Source organism: Phaethon aethereus, assembly GCF_964289735.1.
Source record: "Phaethon aethereus genome assembly, chromosome: 12".
In the NCBI taxonomy this organism is placed as follows: domain Eukaryota; kingdom Metazoa; phylum Chordata; class Aves; order Phaethontiformes; family Phaethontidae; genus Phaethon; species Phaethon aethereus.
The window spans coordinates 6,951,729-6,966,669 of record NC_138588.1 but is presented as its reverse complement, the minus strand read 5'-3'; the positions used below and the strand labels follow the sequence as shown (position 1 = coordinate 6,966,669).

Genomic DNA, 14,941 nt, shown 5'->3' with positions numbered 1-14,941 from the left:
CTTAGTAAATCAAAATGCAGTTGTGAAACTGCTGGCTAGAAGGCTCTAAAGGGAGAATGACCTGGAAACTGCTAGGATGTGCAGCCTCTCTGGGTTGATTACATAGGCTTCTGCATCTTCAGGAAGATACGCCAAAATGTTTTACAGTCTGAATGTGAAATAGTGCTACTGCATGGGAGGGACAGAAAAGGTTGGCAGATTAGCGGTTGTTAACTGTAATGTTGTTTTTTCTTGTGTCTACAGGCTCAGACAAATGACAGTGAATCAGATGCAGAAACTAAGAGAAGGCTTCAGAGATCATCTGGATCAGAAAGTGAGACTGATGATACCGATGACGAGAAGAGACCAAAGCGCAGGGGGCGTCCTCGGAGTGTTAGAAAAGATACTGTGGAAGGATTTACTGATGCTGAAATCAGAAGGTCAGTGCTGAGCACAAGATATAGTTCAGAAAACAAGTATAGAAATCCATGCAGAAGGAAAAAATCCCAGATTAATCCAGGAGGTGTTCACCTGTGAGCACGTCAGTGGCTTAGGTGGAGCTCGTTTGTTGGGCCAGCTTCTGTATCTCTATATGCATCAGTTTGCTTGCAGATGATGACCCTTACATTCAGGTCTGTGCAAAATGGATTGGATTGTCTTTAGTCAGGCTGCGGTGAAGCTGGTACCTTCCTAAAATTAATTCTTGTTGTAACTACCCTTCCCGGGCCAAGTGGGTTGAGCTAATTCCATACTACATATGAGATACAGATCTGGAGAAGCCAAGGACTCTGGCCTTCCTGACATTCTTCTGGCAGTAGTCCTGCTGACTTAAGCTTTAAGTGAAAGGCAAGTTCTGGAAAAATAACCCCATGAGAAGTACTGGTCCTCTTGATCCCAGCAGTTCTGTATCCTCTTCCGCACTGTATCCCTGAAGTCAGCTGGGGGCTGAATTCCAGAGTATTGTTTTCTTCTCATATCTTCTGACTCTTGAGCCTTTCCCAAAGATCTTTGTTTTATGGCTCTGCCCAGATGTTCAGCCAAAGATGGAAAAGAAGGGGGTTATGAGTTTTCCTTGACTCTCTGTCTCTGAGTTGATATATTTTGAAACAGGAGATGGTCAGACTTTTTGGATTGTGGTAGCTGCCCCATATCAAGCCCTGAAACCATAGAGAAGGAAGGAGGTGTTGCAATGTGAATATAGCAGCCATTTAGGTTATTGTGATGTAGCAGAAAGAGGCTGAAAGAACACAAGATGAAAAAAAGAAGGGACAAAAATAACTCATTTTAAAAACAATCTGTAGTTGAAGCCATTGGGTCTGCTCCCAGCACAAGGCACTGCTCAATTGCAGCAATGGGTGTCTGACTCTTGCCCTAAAGTTGTTTGTTAACCATGGCAGTGATTTTCACAATAAAAATAAGACATAAAAATAAATAGCAATCCTTGTCTGCAGACCTCTGTGATGGATTGCACCACATTTGGCTTTTCTGTGATGGGTCGTTACGCTTACAGCCTGAGTGTTAAAATTACTGATGACATTGATTTAATGCCTCTCTTCTCCTTGCAAAAATGAAGTTAATAATTACCAACATGGTGTAAGCCAATGCTTTCTTTCAATTTTTTTTACACTACAGTTATGACTGTCCTCTTTTTTTTTTTTCCCCTCATTTGTCAAACATCCAACATTCATAATAACGTTGTGTTCTTCTCCAGCCAAGGTCACAAAACTCTTTGTGGGGGGGTTAATGGATTACGCTTCCCAGTCCTAAGTGATGCTTAGCTAATCGGTGCAGAATGCAAGGCTGATAGCGTGGCAAGTTGTAATTAATATATTCAAGTGTATTTGTGATATTAGACCCACTTTTTATGGCAGTTGGTTTAGTTTCTGTTTTTTTGTTGTGTTCTGGTTTTTTTGCTTAGGTTTATCAAGGCTTACAAGAAGTTTGGACTGCCTCTTGAACGGTAAGTCCCAACCTGGCGCTGCTCCAGAGAGTTATCATGGGGGGACGTTGTGTTTTTAAGTACAGCTGTATAGACATTGCTATGGGTGTTTGATACAACCTCCACGGACAGCACAAAGCCTTGCTGTCGTGCGATCAGTAATCCAAGCACTGCCATACCATCCCTCGTGTCTCAGTTGATGGGCACTGATGAATGCTGGCCAAAAAGCAGCTAGAGCAGTAGTGGCACTGGGCTGTACACAGCATCATCCTGCTGGCAGAGTCTGGCCCTTGGGGCATTTCCACTCTGCTGAGAAAGGAGAGGAAGTGGCTGTCTGAACAGCAAATGCTACACAAAACACTTGCCAAGCTTCTCTACGCATACTAGTTTCAAGACTGAATTCAGAGCATCTTTCTCTATCATATCCCTCTAGAAGGGAAGTAGAGAGAAGCACACGCTGTGCTCGCACGTGGGTCTGCAGAGCCCTGCGTGAGTGCTGTGCCCCAGCGTAAGTGAAGGGAGGAAGGGAGATGGGCACATGTGCTGGGTCCGGAAAGCTGTAGCCTTTGCTGAGGCCTCAGAGCCGAGGCAGAGATCCCTGCATATATTGTATGAGCAATGACTGTGTTTTTTGCAGCTGGTTGTACTCTTCTGTTGTGAAACACAAGGGTTGCTTATGGGCCTTGATGTTAGTAACTTCAGCCAGACAAAAGGGACAGCAGATGGCAGCTTTTGACCATCAAATGGAGTTAATATGGAACTGGAGAGGCTTGAAGAAACACTGGACAGTCACAGAGGGTGCCTGTTGTGCCCAAGATAGACAGTTCTCACCTTTGCTTTAATACTAAAAAATCAAAAAGCCTGGATCAGTTCTTCTACATCTGCACTGTACTGCAGTTGTTAGACCTAAAAAAAGACTAAAACTCCACTCATGCAGGTTTCATACATTCATACATGTACAGCGTTGACTACTAAAAGCTATGAAACAATTGCTCAGGAAGTGACTGGGAGGAGATATGTTGTATCAAATACGAACCTTGCAATACTTTTTTCCCCTTTCCCAGGCTGGAGTGTATTGCCCGGGATGCTGAGCTGGTGGATAAGTCTGTAGCTGATCTGAAACGGTTAGGGGAACTCATCCACAATAGCTGTGTCTCAGCAATGCAAGAATATGAGGAGCAGCTGAAAGAAAATCCAGGTGAAGGTAAGCAAGAGTGTTGTGTGCTGTTGTTACAGTGTTTTTAGAGCAGGTGAGAAAACCATTCCCTTGCTGGATGGGAAGGCATGCCACATTGCAACTTAGAGGCAAAGAACAAGCACATGCTTAAACCATACTGTCTCTGCCAGGCATCTCGCCAACAGAGAGAAACCCCTGACTCTTCTGCTCAGCCTGGAAAGTGCTATTTGGGTCTGTTGGCTTCTGCTGAACATAAGTTTTCCTGGGGAGAGGCTAAAGTCATCAGCTTGTTTAATGCTGGGCCACAAGGCAAAGCAGATTGTATTTTAACTGCTCCTGGGATTGGGAATCAAACTGCTGCTGTGTACTCCATGGTAAAGCTGGATCCATAATTAGTACTCCCTGGAGCTGTTGTCATCAGCCACTCTGTATGGCTGTTCTATGCTGTTGGTTTGGAGGTACAGGGGTCTGGGCTGGATTTCCCACTGATGTCTGCCTGTTGCAGCTGAACATAACTACTGAAGCAACAGCTCCAGCGTACTTGGATGTATTTTTAAGAAGATGATACTGGGAGGTATGATACTGGATTGCAGATCGAAGTGAGTTAGTGGAAGATAACTTATTTTTGGGGCTGCCTTAGCAGACAGCCTTATGTTTAAATGAAAGGTTGCAGGCAAGGTGTTGGTCTTTGTGTGTCTAGACTTTTTTTTTACAGAGGCACTTCTTTCTGTAAGAGTTCTCTTAGTTGCTGTGTCTTATTGTTGAGCAGGGAAAGGACCTGGAAAAAGAAGAGGTCCTACTATCAAGATTTCTGGTGTCCAAGTCAATGTGAAATCCATCATCCAACATGAAGAGGAGTTTGAAATGCTGCATAAATCCATTCCCACGGACCCAGAGGAAAGGAAGAAGTGAGTTTGGCTAAGTAGGCAATGCAGAAAGAGGTGCAGGGAATTTGAATTTTGTAGTGGAAAGAGAATAGCCTAGATATTTATTATTATTTAGTGGATTTGCTTTACCTCCCGCAGCATTAAAAGTAGCTCATGTTTGAAATGCCTTCAGGTACCGCCTGACGTGCCGTGTCAAAGCTGCCCATTTTGATGTAGACTGGGGAGTGGAGGAGGATTCTCGCTTGTTAGTGGGCATTTACGAGCATGGTTATGGAAACTGGGAGCTAATTAAAACAGATCCGGAATTGAAGTTATCTGATAAGGTAGGTCGCTTTGCTTGTTGCTTGCATTGGGTCCACTGCAGTGTTCATAGAGAACATGTTTGATTTACTCCAGAAACAGATGTTTACATTTGTAACTGCTCCAAAAATAATAATAAATAATAATGAGGAAAACAGTGACCTCCATGGAATGTTGCATGCTTGATGGAAAGCAGAGTTGTGTTATTTGATTGGCAGTAAATTTTCTCTGAATAGTACCATATGAACCACACTGAAATGATGCAGGAAGAAAATGATAATGCTGACATATGTGGTTACATGCACAGTATAGAGAGTGCATTGCATAATCGTGACTTGATATTTCCTTCAGCATCTCACAAGAAGCTGAGTCTGAATTTCTGTGTGGAAATAATTTTTCACAGATTTGACACTGCTTATGTCAAGACTGGTCTGTGTTAGCTTTGAGGGTATAGTTACATGACTGGCTATGGCAGCAAAGCCAGCTGGAAAACCTCCATCTAGTTCCTCTCTTCCTCAGTCATTCCCATAAGAACTGCTTATGGGCGACATGTTGAAATGATCCAGGTTAAAAATAAGCTGCCATCCGTTGTGTCAGCACAATGGAAGGAGCATGAACTGCAACACAGAGCTGAGGAGCATCGAGGCTCTACACCAGCTTTGCTGCCAATACGCTGCATTCCCATGACATCCCCGCTAGTGCTGTGATCAGACTGTGGCTGAAAGCCTTCCTACACGAAGTTCAGAAAGGCATTTTACAATGCACACAATTGACTGAGACATGCCACCCACTTTCCAATGAAGTATGAAGGTAGCCATAGTTGGCAAGCTGAGATTCTTCCTCCACAGAGTGGCACCTTGCAGCCTTGTTTTCTGCTAAAAATTCTGCAACTCTATCGTTGCCCTAGCAATGTCTAGGGTTACCAAAGAGGACCAGGCTGCTGTGATAAGGCTGTCACAAACAAATCTGATGTGTCAAGGAGAGAGGACTCAGCTTTGCAATGCAAGGTCACAAATACATTTTGCAAAGTTTCGGGTTTTTTTTTTTTCCTTTTTGCGCATTTACAAGAAAGACTGTAGAGAATCTAGAGAGCTGCCTGAGGGTCCTGTCACTTATGCAAAAGGCCAAGGGGAGGCATGCTTGCTAGGAGCTTTGCTTTTGGCTAGACAGGGAGAGTCTGTGTGGGAGTTGGAAGAAATGCTTGAATTTTCTTGTTCCCCCAGAAAGTGCAGCATCTCCAGCCCTTTACTGGGCCTGGAAGGACTGCTGCTAGTGTGTGTATCTCTTTTGTCAAGGTTTGATAGATGTATTTGAGTGTTGTGTTTGGTTTTGGTTTTTTTTTTTTTCCCTTTATCAAAGATCCTACCTGTTGAGACAGATAAGAAACCTCAGGGAAAACAGCTCCAGACCCGAGTTGATTATCTACTGAAACTGCTGAAGAAAGATCTGGACAAGAAGGAAAACATGAAAGATGGGGAAGAGGTGAGATGTGGCTGCTTGCTTCTGGGGGTTTCAGGATGAGTGGTTGGCTGATGGTGGGAGACAGCCTGTGTTTCCAGGTCACTGAACATCATCTATGTGAAAGAATATGGACTTGTCTGTTGTCTGATTGCATTGTGGTACTGAAATGATAATTAGTAAGGGACAAGTAATTAATTATTACATTTAGTGAAGGACTTGGGCTCATCAGGCTTTCTGCCACCCTGCAGGACCTGCAGCTGTTTGCAGGATGTTTAGGAGGTGGGATATGTCCCCAGGAAGCAGCTGCAGCTTTTGCTTGCCCTGACTTGTTCTGTGTTTTCACCAGGGCAAGCTAAAGAAGAGGAAACCACGAGTAAAGAAAGAGAACAAGGCTCCCAAAGTCAAAGATGAGCATGGGAATGAACTCTCCCCTCCTCGGCACTCAGACAACCAGTCAGAAGAAGGTGAAGTCAAGGTGAGTCAACTTGGTGGATAGCAGCTTTCCCAGATTTCCTTGAGCTATCCTTGTTACTGCAGAAACTCACCTTGAGAAGCACCCCTAGCAAATGCCCTGTGAAGTCTGGGAGCACTACAGAGTGCATTCCCACAGGAGACTGGCAAACTCACAAAAACATATATACAGCTGTTGGGGTGAAAGAAGGACCTTTCTCACCCACTCCTTTAGGTTAGTGCTTTAAGTGTTTTGGGGGATCCTAGAATGGCCACACACATCCACATACTGACTTGGAGGAAAGGTTATCTCAGGACAAAGTCTGTTGCTCTTAGAAAGAAAGAAGAATTGTTTCCCTCTCCTTTTCAGTACGTCAGCGAGTGGTGAAGCTGGAGTTTACCAAGGTCATGCTGTTGCTTAGAAAACCTTCTGTATTTGAGTGGTTTGGCTTGTAGTCTAAGGCTTTTTGTTCATGTGCTGATCAGTATCTACCTTAGGGGCTGAGTGTTCTCGAGCACAGCTGGCATAGGAAAGCAGTGCTTATCTACAGTTTGCCAGCTAGTTACAGGTTTGGGCTCATCTATTTTTTTATACCCTTTTGTCAAGGGTTGGGTGGATTGCAGCACAGGGCTTGCTGTCTAGTTAAAGAGGTGTGAGGGCAAATTTGGATGGACCTCAAAAATTGGCTGCATTTCAAGGATGTAAGTTTTATGGAAGAAAGTGTACGTGAGGTGAGGGACTCCAACATTGACTGTGCCGTGACTGATTTTCTAGGAGGATGGCTTGGAAAAGAGCCCAGTGAAAAAGAAACAGAAAAAGAAAGAGAACAAAGAGAACAAGGAAAAACAGACAACAACTAAGAAAGAAAAGGAAAGTGAGAAAGAGAAAAAGAAGACAAAAGACAAGAAAGAGAAGGTATGTGGTACTCTCAGGAGCAGTTTAAGAGATAGGAAAGTCTCTGAGCAGAAGGGCAAGCTATGAGTCTTACGGTTCATTAAAGGCCCTCCGTGAAGTTACATCAGTGAAGTACTGTGGGGTGAGGTATTATCCCTTTTTCAGCCTTCCTGAATTCTTATTGTGAAGAATTACAATAACAAGTAGAAAAGGGAAAATGTCCTAAAGCTTGCTGGAATGTGAGCAAAAAGGAAGAGATTTTGTCAGACTGCCTTTAAAGTACAACTGTCCCCGTGACAGCGATATGGCCAAATAGCTGGTGTTAAGGAAGAAAGGGGAAAAGAGCCTGGAGCACTCAGATCAAAGTTCTGTTCAGCTCTGATTTATCACAGGGTTGGCAGCTCCTTGTCTGTATTCCCCTCTAATTTAAACTCACCCCAAATAACCCTATTGTCCACACCATCAAGACTGTAAGTTGTCCTTGTGGCTGTTCAGGACTCACCAGAATGAGTGTTTCAACATCAGTGGTATGTTGTGGAGTAAAATGTCCCTTGAATTTTGGATACAACTGCCTGGAGGCTGAATTCAACCTGGAAGGGGGGTAAAAGCTTCTATAATAATGACCTGAAGTACCTGTCCAAGGAACAGGTATGTACTGCATGACCAGTGTGTTTTGACACTGAGGTCGTAAGTGCAAACCAAGAAGCTTTGTTGCATATATCGGAGAAAGGTTGCTTCCCAGTGATTTTTGGTATGACGTTTGACTCTAAAGAGCTTTGACTGCAGATAAGTCATATAAGTTAAAATTTACACTAACAGGCCATGATTTGAGGTTGCTTTCCAGAGGGTCTGAGGCCTAGTGATGTCACGTGAAGTTGCAGATCCTTGTAGACATGAGACTACTCTGAGCTCTGTCTTTCAGTAACATATAGGGACATATATTCTTTGGCTTGACCTCTCTTCCAAGTCTTCAACGTTGGTTTTCTCTCCATGAGTATAAATATCATATTCACTTCCAAAATGTTGGCTCTGACTTCTCTCTACTCCCTCAGGGATGACATAAAGCTAAACAGAGGCATTGCAGCTGAACAGTTTGAGATCTTGGGAGGAAAGTTGTTAGGAGCAGTGCCCGGGGTTTAACAACTGCCAGTAACAATAGTGTGGAGTTTGTTAGTTGGATCACTTGGGATCCTGCAGTCTGGCTCATCATATGATGTATGAAATTTGTCCTTGTAAAGCCTAAAGGTGGTGAAGCCAAATCTGGAAGTAAAGGGAAGAGATCGCAAGGTCCTGTCCACATTACAGCAGGGAGTGAACCGATCCCCATTGGAGAAGATGAGGATGATGATCTGGACCAAGAAACATTCAGCATAGTGAGTATTTTCCTTGGGAGATGGGAGGGCAGTGGCAGAGAGCCCAGCAAGGCAGACAGGGTTTGCTTGCATGTTATCCAAAGAAGTGTTTCAGGTCTCAGGGTGTGAGCCCCTTCACAGTGCCCCACAGTGATTTCCTCTGGGCGGTCTGAGAGCTGTATGAGAGTTGTCCACCAGCCTCTTCTGTGCCTACCAGCTGGCTGCTGTAAATGGCACTTCAACTGAAAGAAACTTCAAAGCTCTTCCAGCTCCTTATTCTCACCGAGCAACTGCACTATTAAAGGGTTCAGATACCTCTCTTCAATATTCAGCTTTGCATGAGTGCACATGTTCGTCCCCTCCCTCTGCCAAGGGTGCCAGCCAGGGCAGAAGAGGGCAGCATGTCAATAGAGCATGAAGAAGGGCTCTCTTCTTCAGATAAGTTTGCACCACTCCTTTCACAGCCCTGGGTTACAGAAGACCCTGCAGCCTTACATGGCAGTCTCTTTCCTGTAGAAGCCAAGGAGCTGTTGGGGCTCTTCCAGGCAGGGAAATACAGGAGAGGTGTTTTGAGGGTGACCTTGTGTGGCTGAAGGAGGTACGGAGTTGTCTGAGCTGTAAGCACTTCCCTAGCTGTGTAAATGCTCTTGCAGCAAACGTGCCTGCAGGGCTCGTTGTAAAAACAGCCTTTTAGTAAAAGTTGTCATGAACAGAATCTCCTTGGCTTGACTTGCACAGGGAAACGCTGAGATACCGCTTTTTAACAACAGTTCTCTAAATGAAAATCTGGGTATTCCCTGCTGGCCCTGTGTTGTTTTTTGTCTGTTTTTTTCTTTTACTTTCCCTCTGTGATGCGTGAAAGGTCCAGTCAGGCAGTAGAAACCTGTCTGATTTACTGTCTGTGCACAGTGTTGATGTGCACAGCCGAAAAAGATGGTGCTTTCATCTCATGTTTTCCAGTTTGGGTAAAAGCAATAGATTAAAGCAACCACAGATGGGGATGGACAGGGAGGCTATTGGGTGAGCAGTCATTCAGCTGGGGCTGTTGGTTCAGCATGTCGATGCTTGGTTACGCTTCCCTGCCTGCCGTGGGATCAGTGCAAGAGCAGACCCTGTGCAGTTATGGTTTGCAAAGCAAATTGTTCCCCTCTAAAAGGTGGGGGGCAGTGGAGATGGGAAGACGCTTTTCTTTGTTTTCTGCAGCATGTCTAGCAAATTGCTATTTTTGTAGATGACTTCTCCTTGCCTAAAGGTCAGATAGAGCTAATACCTCATGCTAATGAACTTCTTCCAGCTCTGATTAACCAGAGAACAGTGTGGAGCCCTGTGCCACATGAATCACTTTCTGCTCTCTATTGCTTTTTCAAGTGCAAGGAAAGGATGAGACCAGTGAAAAAAGCACTGAAGCAACTTGATAAGCCTGATAAGGGACTGACTGTTCAAGAACAGCTGGAGCACACACGCAACTGCCTCCTAAAAATTGGGGACCGCATCTCTGAGTGCCTTAAAGCCTACACTGACCAGGATCATATCAAGCTATGGAGAAGGTGAGAGGTCATTTTGCTTTCTTTGGCTGGTATATGATACTTAAAAATGGTAGTCGGAGGCTGCTGGTTTTTATGTGGACAAGTGTGCCATTTGCCTCTTATTTAACATGCTTTTGAAGGAGAAATCTTGCATTCTTTAGCCCACTCAGTCCATGACCAGTCCAGAGGGTTTTGTCTGCAAGTTGTGCTAGTTTCATTTAAATTTATTTCAGAGCCACTTTAAATAAACCAGTGCAAACCCCTTTGTTTTACTTCATTCCAACTCTCCTGACCATCCTGTCCTGAGCTGGATTGAGACTATTTTCCAGAGAAAGTAGAACTGATTTGATGTTCCTTTGAAAGCAGATGGCAGCTAAATTGCTGATGTAGCAATTAACAGAAAATGTTCATGTCCTTCCAGGAACCTATGGATATTTGTGTCAAAGTTCACAGAATTTGATGCCAGAAAACTGCATAAACTCTACAAGATGGCTCATAAGAAAAGATCACAGGAGGAGGAGGTGAGATCTGAAGTGCCTTCCCTCCAGTTGCTTTCTTTAAAACCTGTTGCACTCAAAGTGTCAGTACTTTCTGTCTCTTACCATGGGCTTTCTTTATTGTTGTTGGCAGTCTGATTTTTCTTAACATCTAAACAGTCTGGTCACATTTGCCTCCCCTTTCATGTGGCATTTCTCCCCCCACCTAACAACACCGGGCACTTTTTCCTGGCTGTTCTGAACAAGAAAAAGCATTGCTTGGTGTGGCACATTGTGTTGAGTTGACCATTAGAGTGAAAAGCCTGGGAGTGCTGCTCTGTAGGTATGGGATGTAGAAGCAGAGCTGTGTGGGGCAAAACTCTGCCTGTCCTCCACCACATTTGTACCATTGCTATTCATACCATGCTTGGGCACAGTTGGTTCACCAAGTGCTCAAAGAGGTGGGTTGGGGTGGCCCACAGCATGGGGAGTCTGCAAAAAAATCCACAGCCTGACAGACAAGGCTGTTGCTTACATAGTCTGAATCTTTTGGTGGACGAGCAGTTAAGCTGTAACCCTCTTCTACCTTGCAGGAGCAGAAGAAGAAGGAGGACATGTCCAGCATGAAGAAACCATTCCGCCCAGAGCCTTCAGGCTCCAGCCGCGATTCTGTGATGTCCCAGTCTCACGTGCCTCACAATCCTCATTCCCAGAAGATCCACCTGCCCCCTTCGCATGCCCAGCAGCAGATGCACGGGCACCCGCGTGACAACTATGGCCATCCAAACAAGAGACATTTCAGCAACACAGGTGAGTGCTGGCAAGCCAGGAGAAACCATGCCTTCTAACCTAATGGCTGTTTGCTCTTGGACACAAATCCTTCTGGAACTTGTGGCTGGTCAGGTTTAAAGGTGATGGGATGGAACACATATCACTGTACTTAGTGCTGGTCTGGAAAACATGATGATGTAGTGATGAAAAGAGTATAAGAACAGGACAGAATAATATTTGCTAGAATAACAGTAAAGAAATTCAAAGAATAAAATTGGGCCCACATAGTTTAGGGAGGAGAAAGTTAAACAGGCACAGCAATAATTATAATTTCTTTGAGAATTCAGCAGAGTAACAGGCTTAAACTAAAGTGTGGAAGATACTTACTGGTTCTTTCTTCATTGCAGACCGAGGAGAATGGCAGAGGGATCGAAAGTTCAACTATGGTGGCAACAGCAACCAGATGTGGGGTGGGGAGCGGCATCACCAGTATGAGCAGCACTGGTACAAGGACCACCACTATGGGGATCGGCGATCTCGTGGAGAGCCCCACCGGAGCTCTGGGAACTACAGACCAAATAACCTCTCCCGCAAGAGGCCATATGAACAGTACAACAGTGACCGAGACCACAGAGGCCACCGAGATTATTATGACAGGTAATTCTCTTTCATCTCAGGAATGCTGGGAGGAGTTTGCAGTGATGCACCTGGCTGTGGTGGCCAGGCTTTCCTTGGGGAATCGATCTCCATCCATTCATTTTCTCTCTGCAGGCACCACCACGATTCCAAGCGTCGACGATCCGATGAGTTCAGGCCCCAGAACTACCACCAGCAGGATTTCCGACGGATGTCTGATCACAGGCCGCCCATGGGTTACCATGGCCAAGGACCTTCGGACCACTACCGGTCCTTCCACACAGACAAATCGGGAGACTACAAACAGCCTCTCCCTCCACCTCACCCTGCAGTGTCGGACCCTCGCTCACCCCCCTCTCAGAAATCCCCCCACGATTCCAAGTCACCTCTTGATCACAGGTCACCTCTGGATAGGTCGTTAGAACAGAAAAACAATCCAGATTATAACTGGAATATTCGGAAAGCATAAAGTGACTGAGGGGAGGAAAGCGCACGTCTGAAATACTTGGTTTGATGCAACAACAGCTGGTTTCGCCAAGCCAGCAACCAGAAACTCTGAACATGCTGCTATCATCTTGCTGAGTCAAGGAGGATTTTGGGGGAGCAGGTGGAGGAAGATTTTTCCCTAGCGTTCGGTTCTGTTTCGTTTGGATTCCTGTTTCCTTTCCCCTCTTCTACCAGTGAATGCTGGAACCAGTCTTGCTGCCTCGTTCTTTGTTTTGTTTTTGTTTTCTCCATTCCAATGGACCCAAGGGAATTTTACCCAGCCAGTGTTTCCCCAAACCGAGAAGGCGGATCGATGCTGCTTAGGATTGTGCAGCAGGCTGTGTGCCTGCTCTGACTTGACGTTACGTGACAGATGCTGCTTTGGGATTGGGGATAAACTGGTTGGGCTGGGCTTTGTGTGTAACCAGCATAGGGCAATGGGAGGATATTCAAGGAGGGACAAGAGAGTCTCTCAGCAGCCAAGCTTGGTTGAAAGAGGGACTCAGCGTCCCTGCAGAGTGATTCCAAAGGAGTTGGAGCCATGCTGGTGACAATCCATCGCTTTTCTGGCCACATTATCATTTCTCATGTCTTTATCCATTTCAAGAAACTGGCTCTGCTTTGAGTTGCCATTGTGTCCCCTACAACAGAAGAGGTGTGGGGCATCCTCCTCCCACCTCAGGTCCAGAACCGGCAAATCTTGACTCTGGGGGGCTTTGGGACATGTGGGAAAAAAAAAAAACCCAAAAACACACTTGCTTAGCAAAGGCTCAGTTCACTTCTAACAAGTAGGAAAGAAGTTGGGGTGAGAACAGTATTTCCCGGTGGACAGGGCTCAGGAATTCATAAAAACCTCCTTTTCTCTTGATATGGACAGCTTGGATGGTCCAGGAACCAATAGAGATGCTGACTGGGAAGTGCAAGGTCAAAAGACAGCTCTGGGCATCTGGGGATCCTGAAGCTTCTACTCTCCCTGTCACAGAAGTGCTCTAGTCTTTGGGCAAGTTCTTTCTCTGCACTTCGCAAAACAGTGATCACAAACCTTTACTGCAACCAAAGGATAAGGGATGGTAGAGCAGAGTTAAATAGGAATCCAGTGGACTGATCTCTGTTCAGCAAACAGGCACCTTCCTGCCACCGTCCCAGCAGTCAGCAGTAACTCCAAATTGCTAAAAGTACCTGCACTGAACAACCTTCTGCCTGTCCAAATTGGAAACTTGCCTGGAGACTTAGCACTTAAGTGAGCAGGGAGAGAACAAGGAATTTGGGACTCTGTCCTTAAAAAATTCTTGGAGCAAATGTCTTAAGAGCCCAGCGTGGCAGAGGGAAAAGAGGAGTCTGCAGCCCAGCTCAGTGGACTTCAGAGCAAACACTCCTCCAAGTATTTGAGCCACTGCGTATGATGCAGAACTGCGTCCAGTCTCGAGACTGTTGTGTGGTGAGAAGGGTTGCGCACAGATTGCTGGCCAGAAGTAGCTTGGGTGGTTATTTTTCAGCTCCTCAGTCTTGGTTTGTAGAGTCACATCCCTGGAGACCACAGAGCTCTCCCAGCAGCTGGGCTGCCCAGAGTGTGGTGTCCGGGGATGCGTCATCTCCCTCAGCTCAGTATTAAAGACCAGGCTGTTCCAGACACCTCTTTTTGGTGGGGGACAGAAGCTGGGTCTCCTCTTAAGATGCCAGTATCTGACCCTAATAAGCTGTGATGTCCTTTCCCCAGAAGGCTGAAGGGAGATGGCTGTTCAGGGCTGGCTTCCCGACTCCAGCCGGCACCTTGGAAGGTGCACACAAACCGACACTAACACCCCTATGTCCCCGCTCCATGCAGTGCATCCCTTGAAATCCGCTGCTGTCACTCATTCCTTTCTGAGCCTGCTGCTTTAACGGGACACACGGGAAGTGTTTTGCTCCCCTTTTTTTATTTTGCAAGATTTCCACCAAATGCAGGGCAATTTTGCTTCCTTGGGGAAGGCACTGGTACAGGCAATGCTGTACTGCCCCGAGAGAGTGTTACGCTTGTGTTTACCTGTGCAGGAGGAGGTGAAAGCGAGTCTTCCACAGTCCCCTTGGAACTGCCGGGTGGTGGGAGGTGTTGAGATCGCGTGTTTCCACTGCGTTTCTCACCAAGCTGTGATTGCAGACGCACTTGCTGTGGTATTTGACAAAGAGGTCCTTTCTTTTCAGAGGTATTCGCTTTTAATGTGAAAATGGAAGAAACCTCAGAGGGGCAAAGAGAATTGCTCTTTTTGTTCACCAAGCGGTGCTATCGTGGTGGAAAGTTTGTGCCATACACTTGTAGCAAAAGGCAATACTGGCCAGACCAGTGTTACGGTTGGTGCAGGGAAACTTTGAACCCCAGCAAGAGGCTTTTTCTGTGTCCAGACGTGGGAGTTTCTGCTCGTCCTGGGTTCCAGGTACGAGGTTGGTTGGGGTTTCCTCCTTGTGCAACAGCAGAAGCTTTACCCTTATCCACTGAAGAGCTGTCCCCGCTGTCACGTTAGCCTGATATTGAAGTCACATATTTTTGTTCCCTGGTGGTGGGTGGGTCTTCACTGGGTTTGGCTTTAATGAAGCTGGAGAACTAGATTTGGGAGAAGGTCCTCCCCAAG

The 14,941-nt window shown here is 45.8% G+C and overlaps 1 protein-coding gene across 1 annotated transcript in view; it reads left to right on the top strand.

Moving 5' to 3' along the window:
- CHD2 (chromodomain helicase DNA binding protein 2) overlaps positions 1-12,318 on the top strand; it is a gene marked incomplete at its 3' end in the record, with an annotated part of 53,330 nt that extends 41,012 nt beyond the window's left edge. The window contains exons 25-38 of the mRNA XM_082005460.1: positions 244-419; positions 1,898-1,939; positions 2,983-3,122; positions 3,865-4,003; positions 4,155-4,305; positions 5,642-5,764; positions 6,090-6,218; positions 6,969-7,109; positions 8,327-8,461; positions 9,809-9,987; positions 10,388-10,487; positions 11,036-11,252; positions 11,621-11,870; positions 11,985-12,318. Coding sequence (XP_081861586.1) covers positions 244-419; positions 1,898-1,939; positions 2,983-3,122; positions 3,865-4,003; positions 4,155-4,305; positions 5,642-5,764; positions 6,090-6,218; positions 6,969-7,109; positions 8,327-8,461; positions 9,809-9,987; positions 10,388-10,487; positions 11,036-11,252; positions 11,621-11,870; positions 11,985-12,318 — 2,256 coding nt within the window. The remainder of the gene's footprint in view (positions 1-243; positions 420-1,897; positions 1,940-2,982; positions 3,123-3,864; positions 4,004-4,154; positions 4,306-5,641; positions 5,765-6,089; positions 6,219-6,968; positions 7,110-8,326; positions 8,462-9,808; positions 9,988-10,387; positions 10,488-11,035; positions 11,253-11,620; positions 11,871-11,984) is intronic.
- Positions 12,319-14,941: the final 2,623 nt, after the last annotated feature.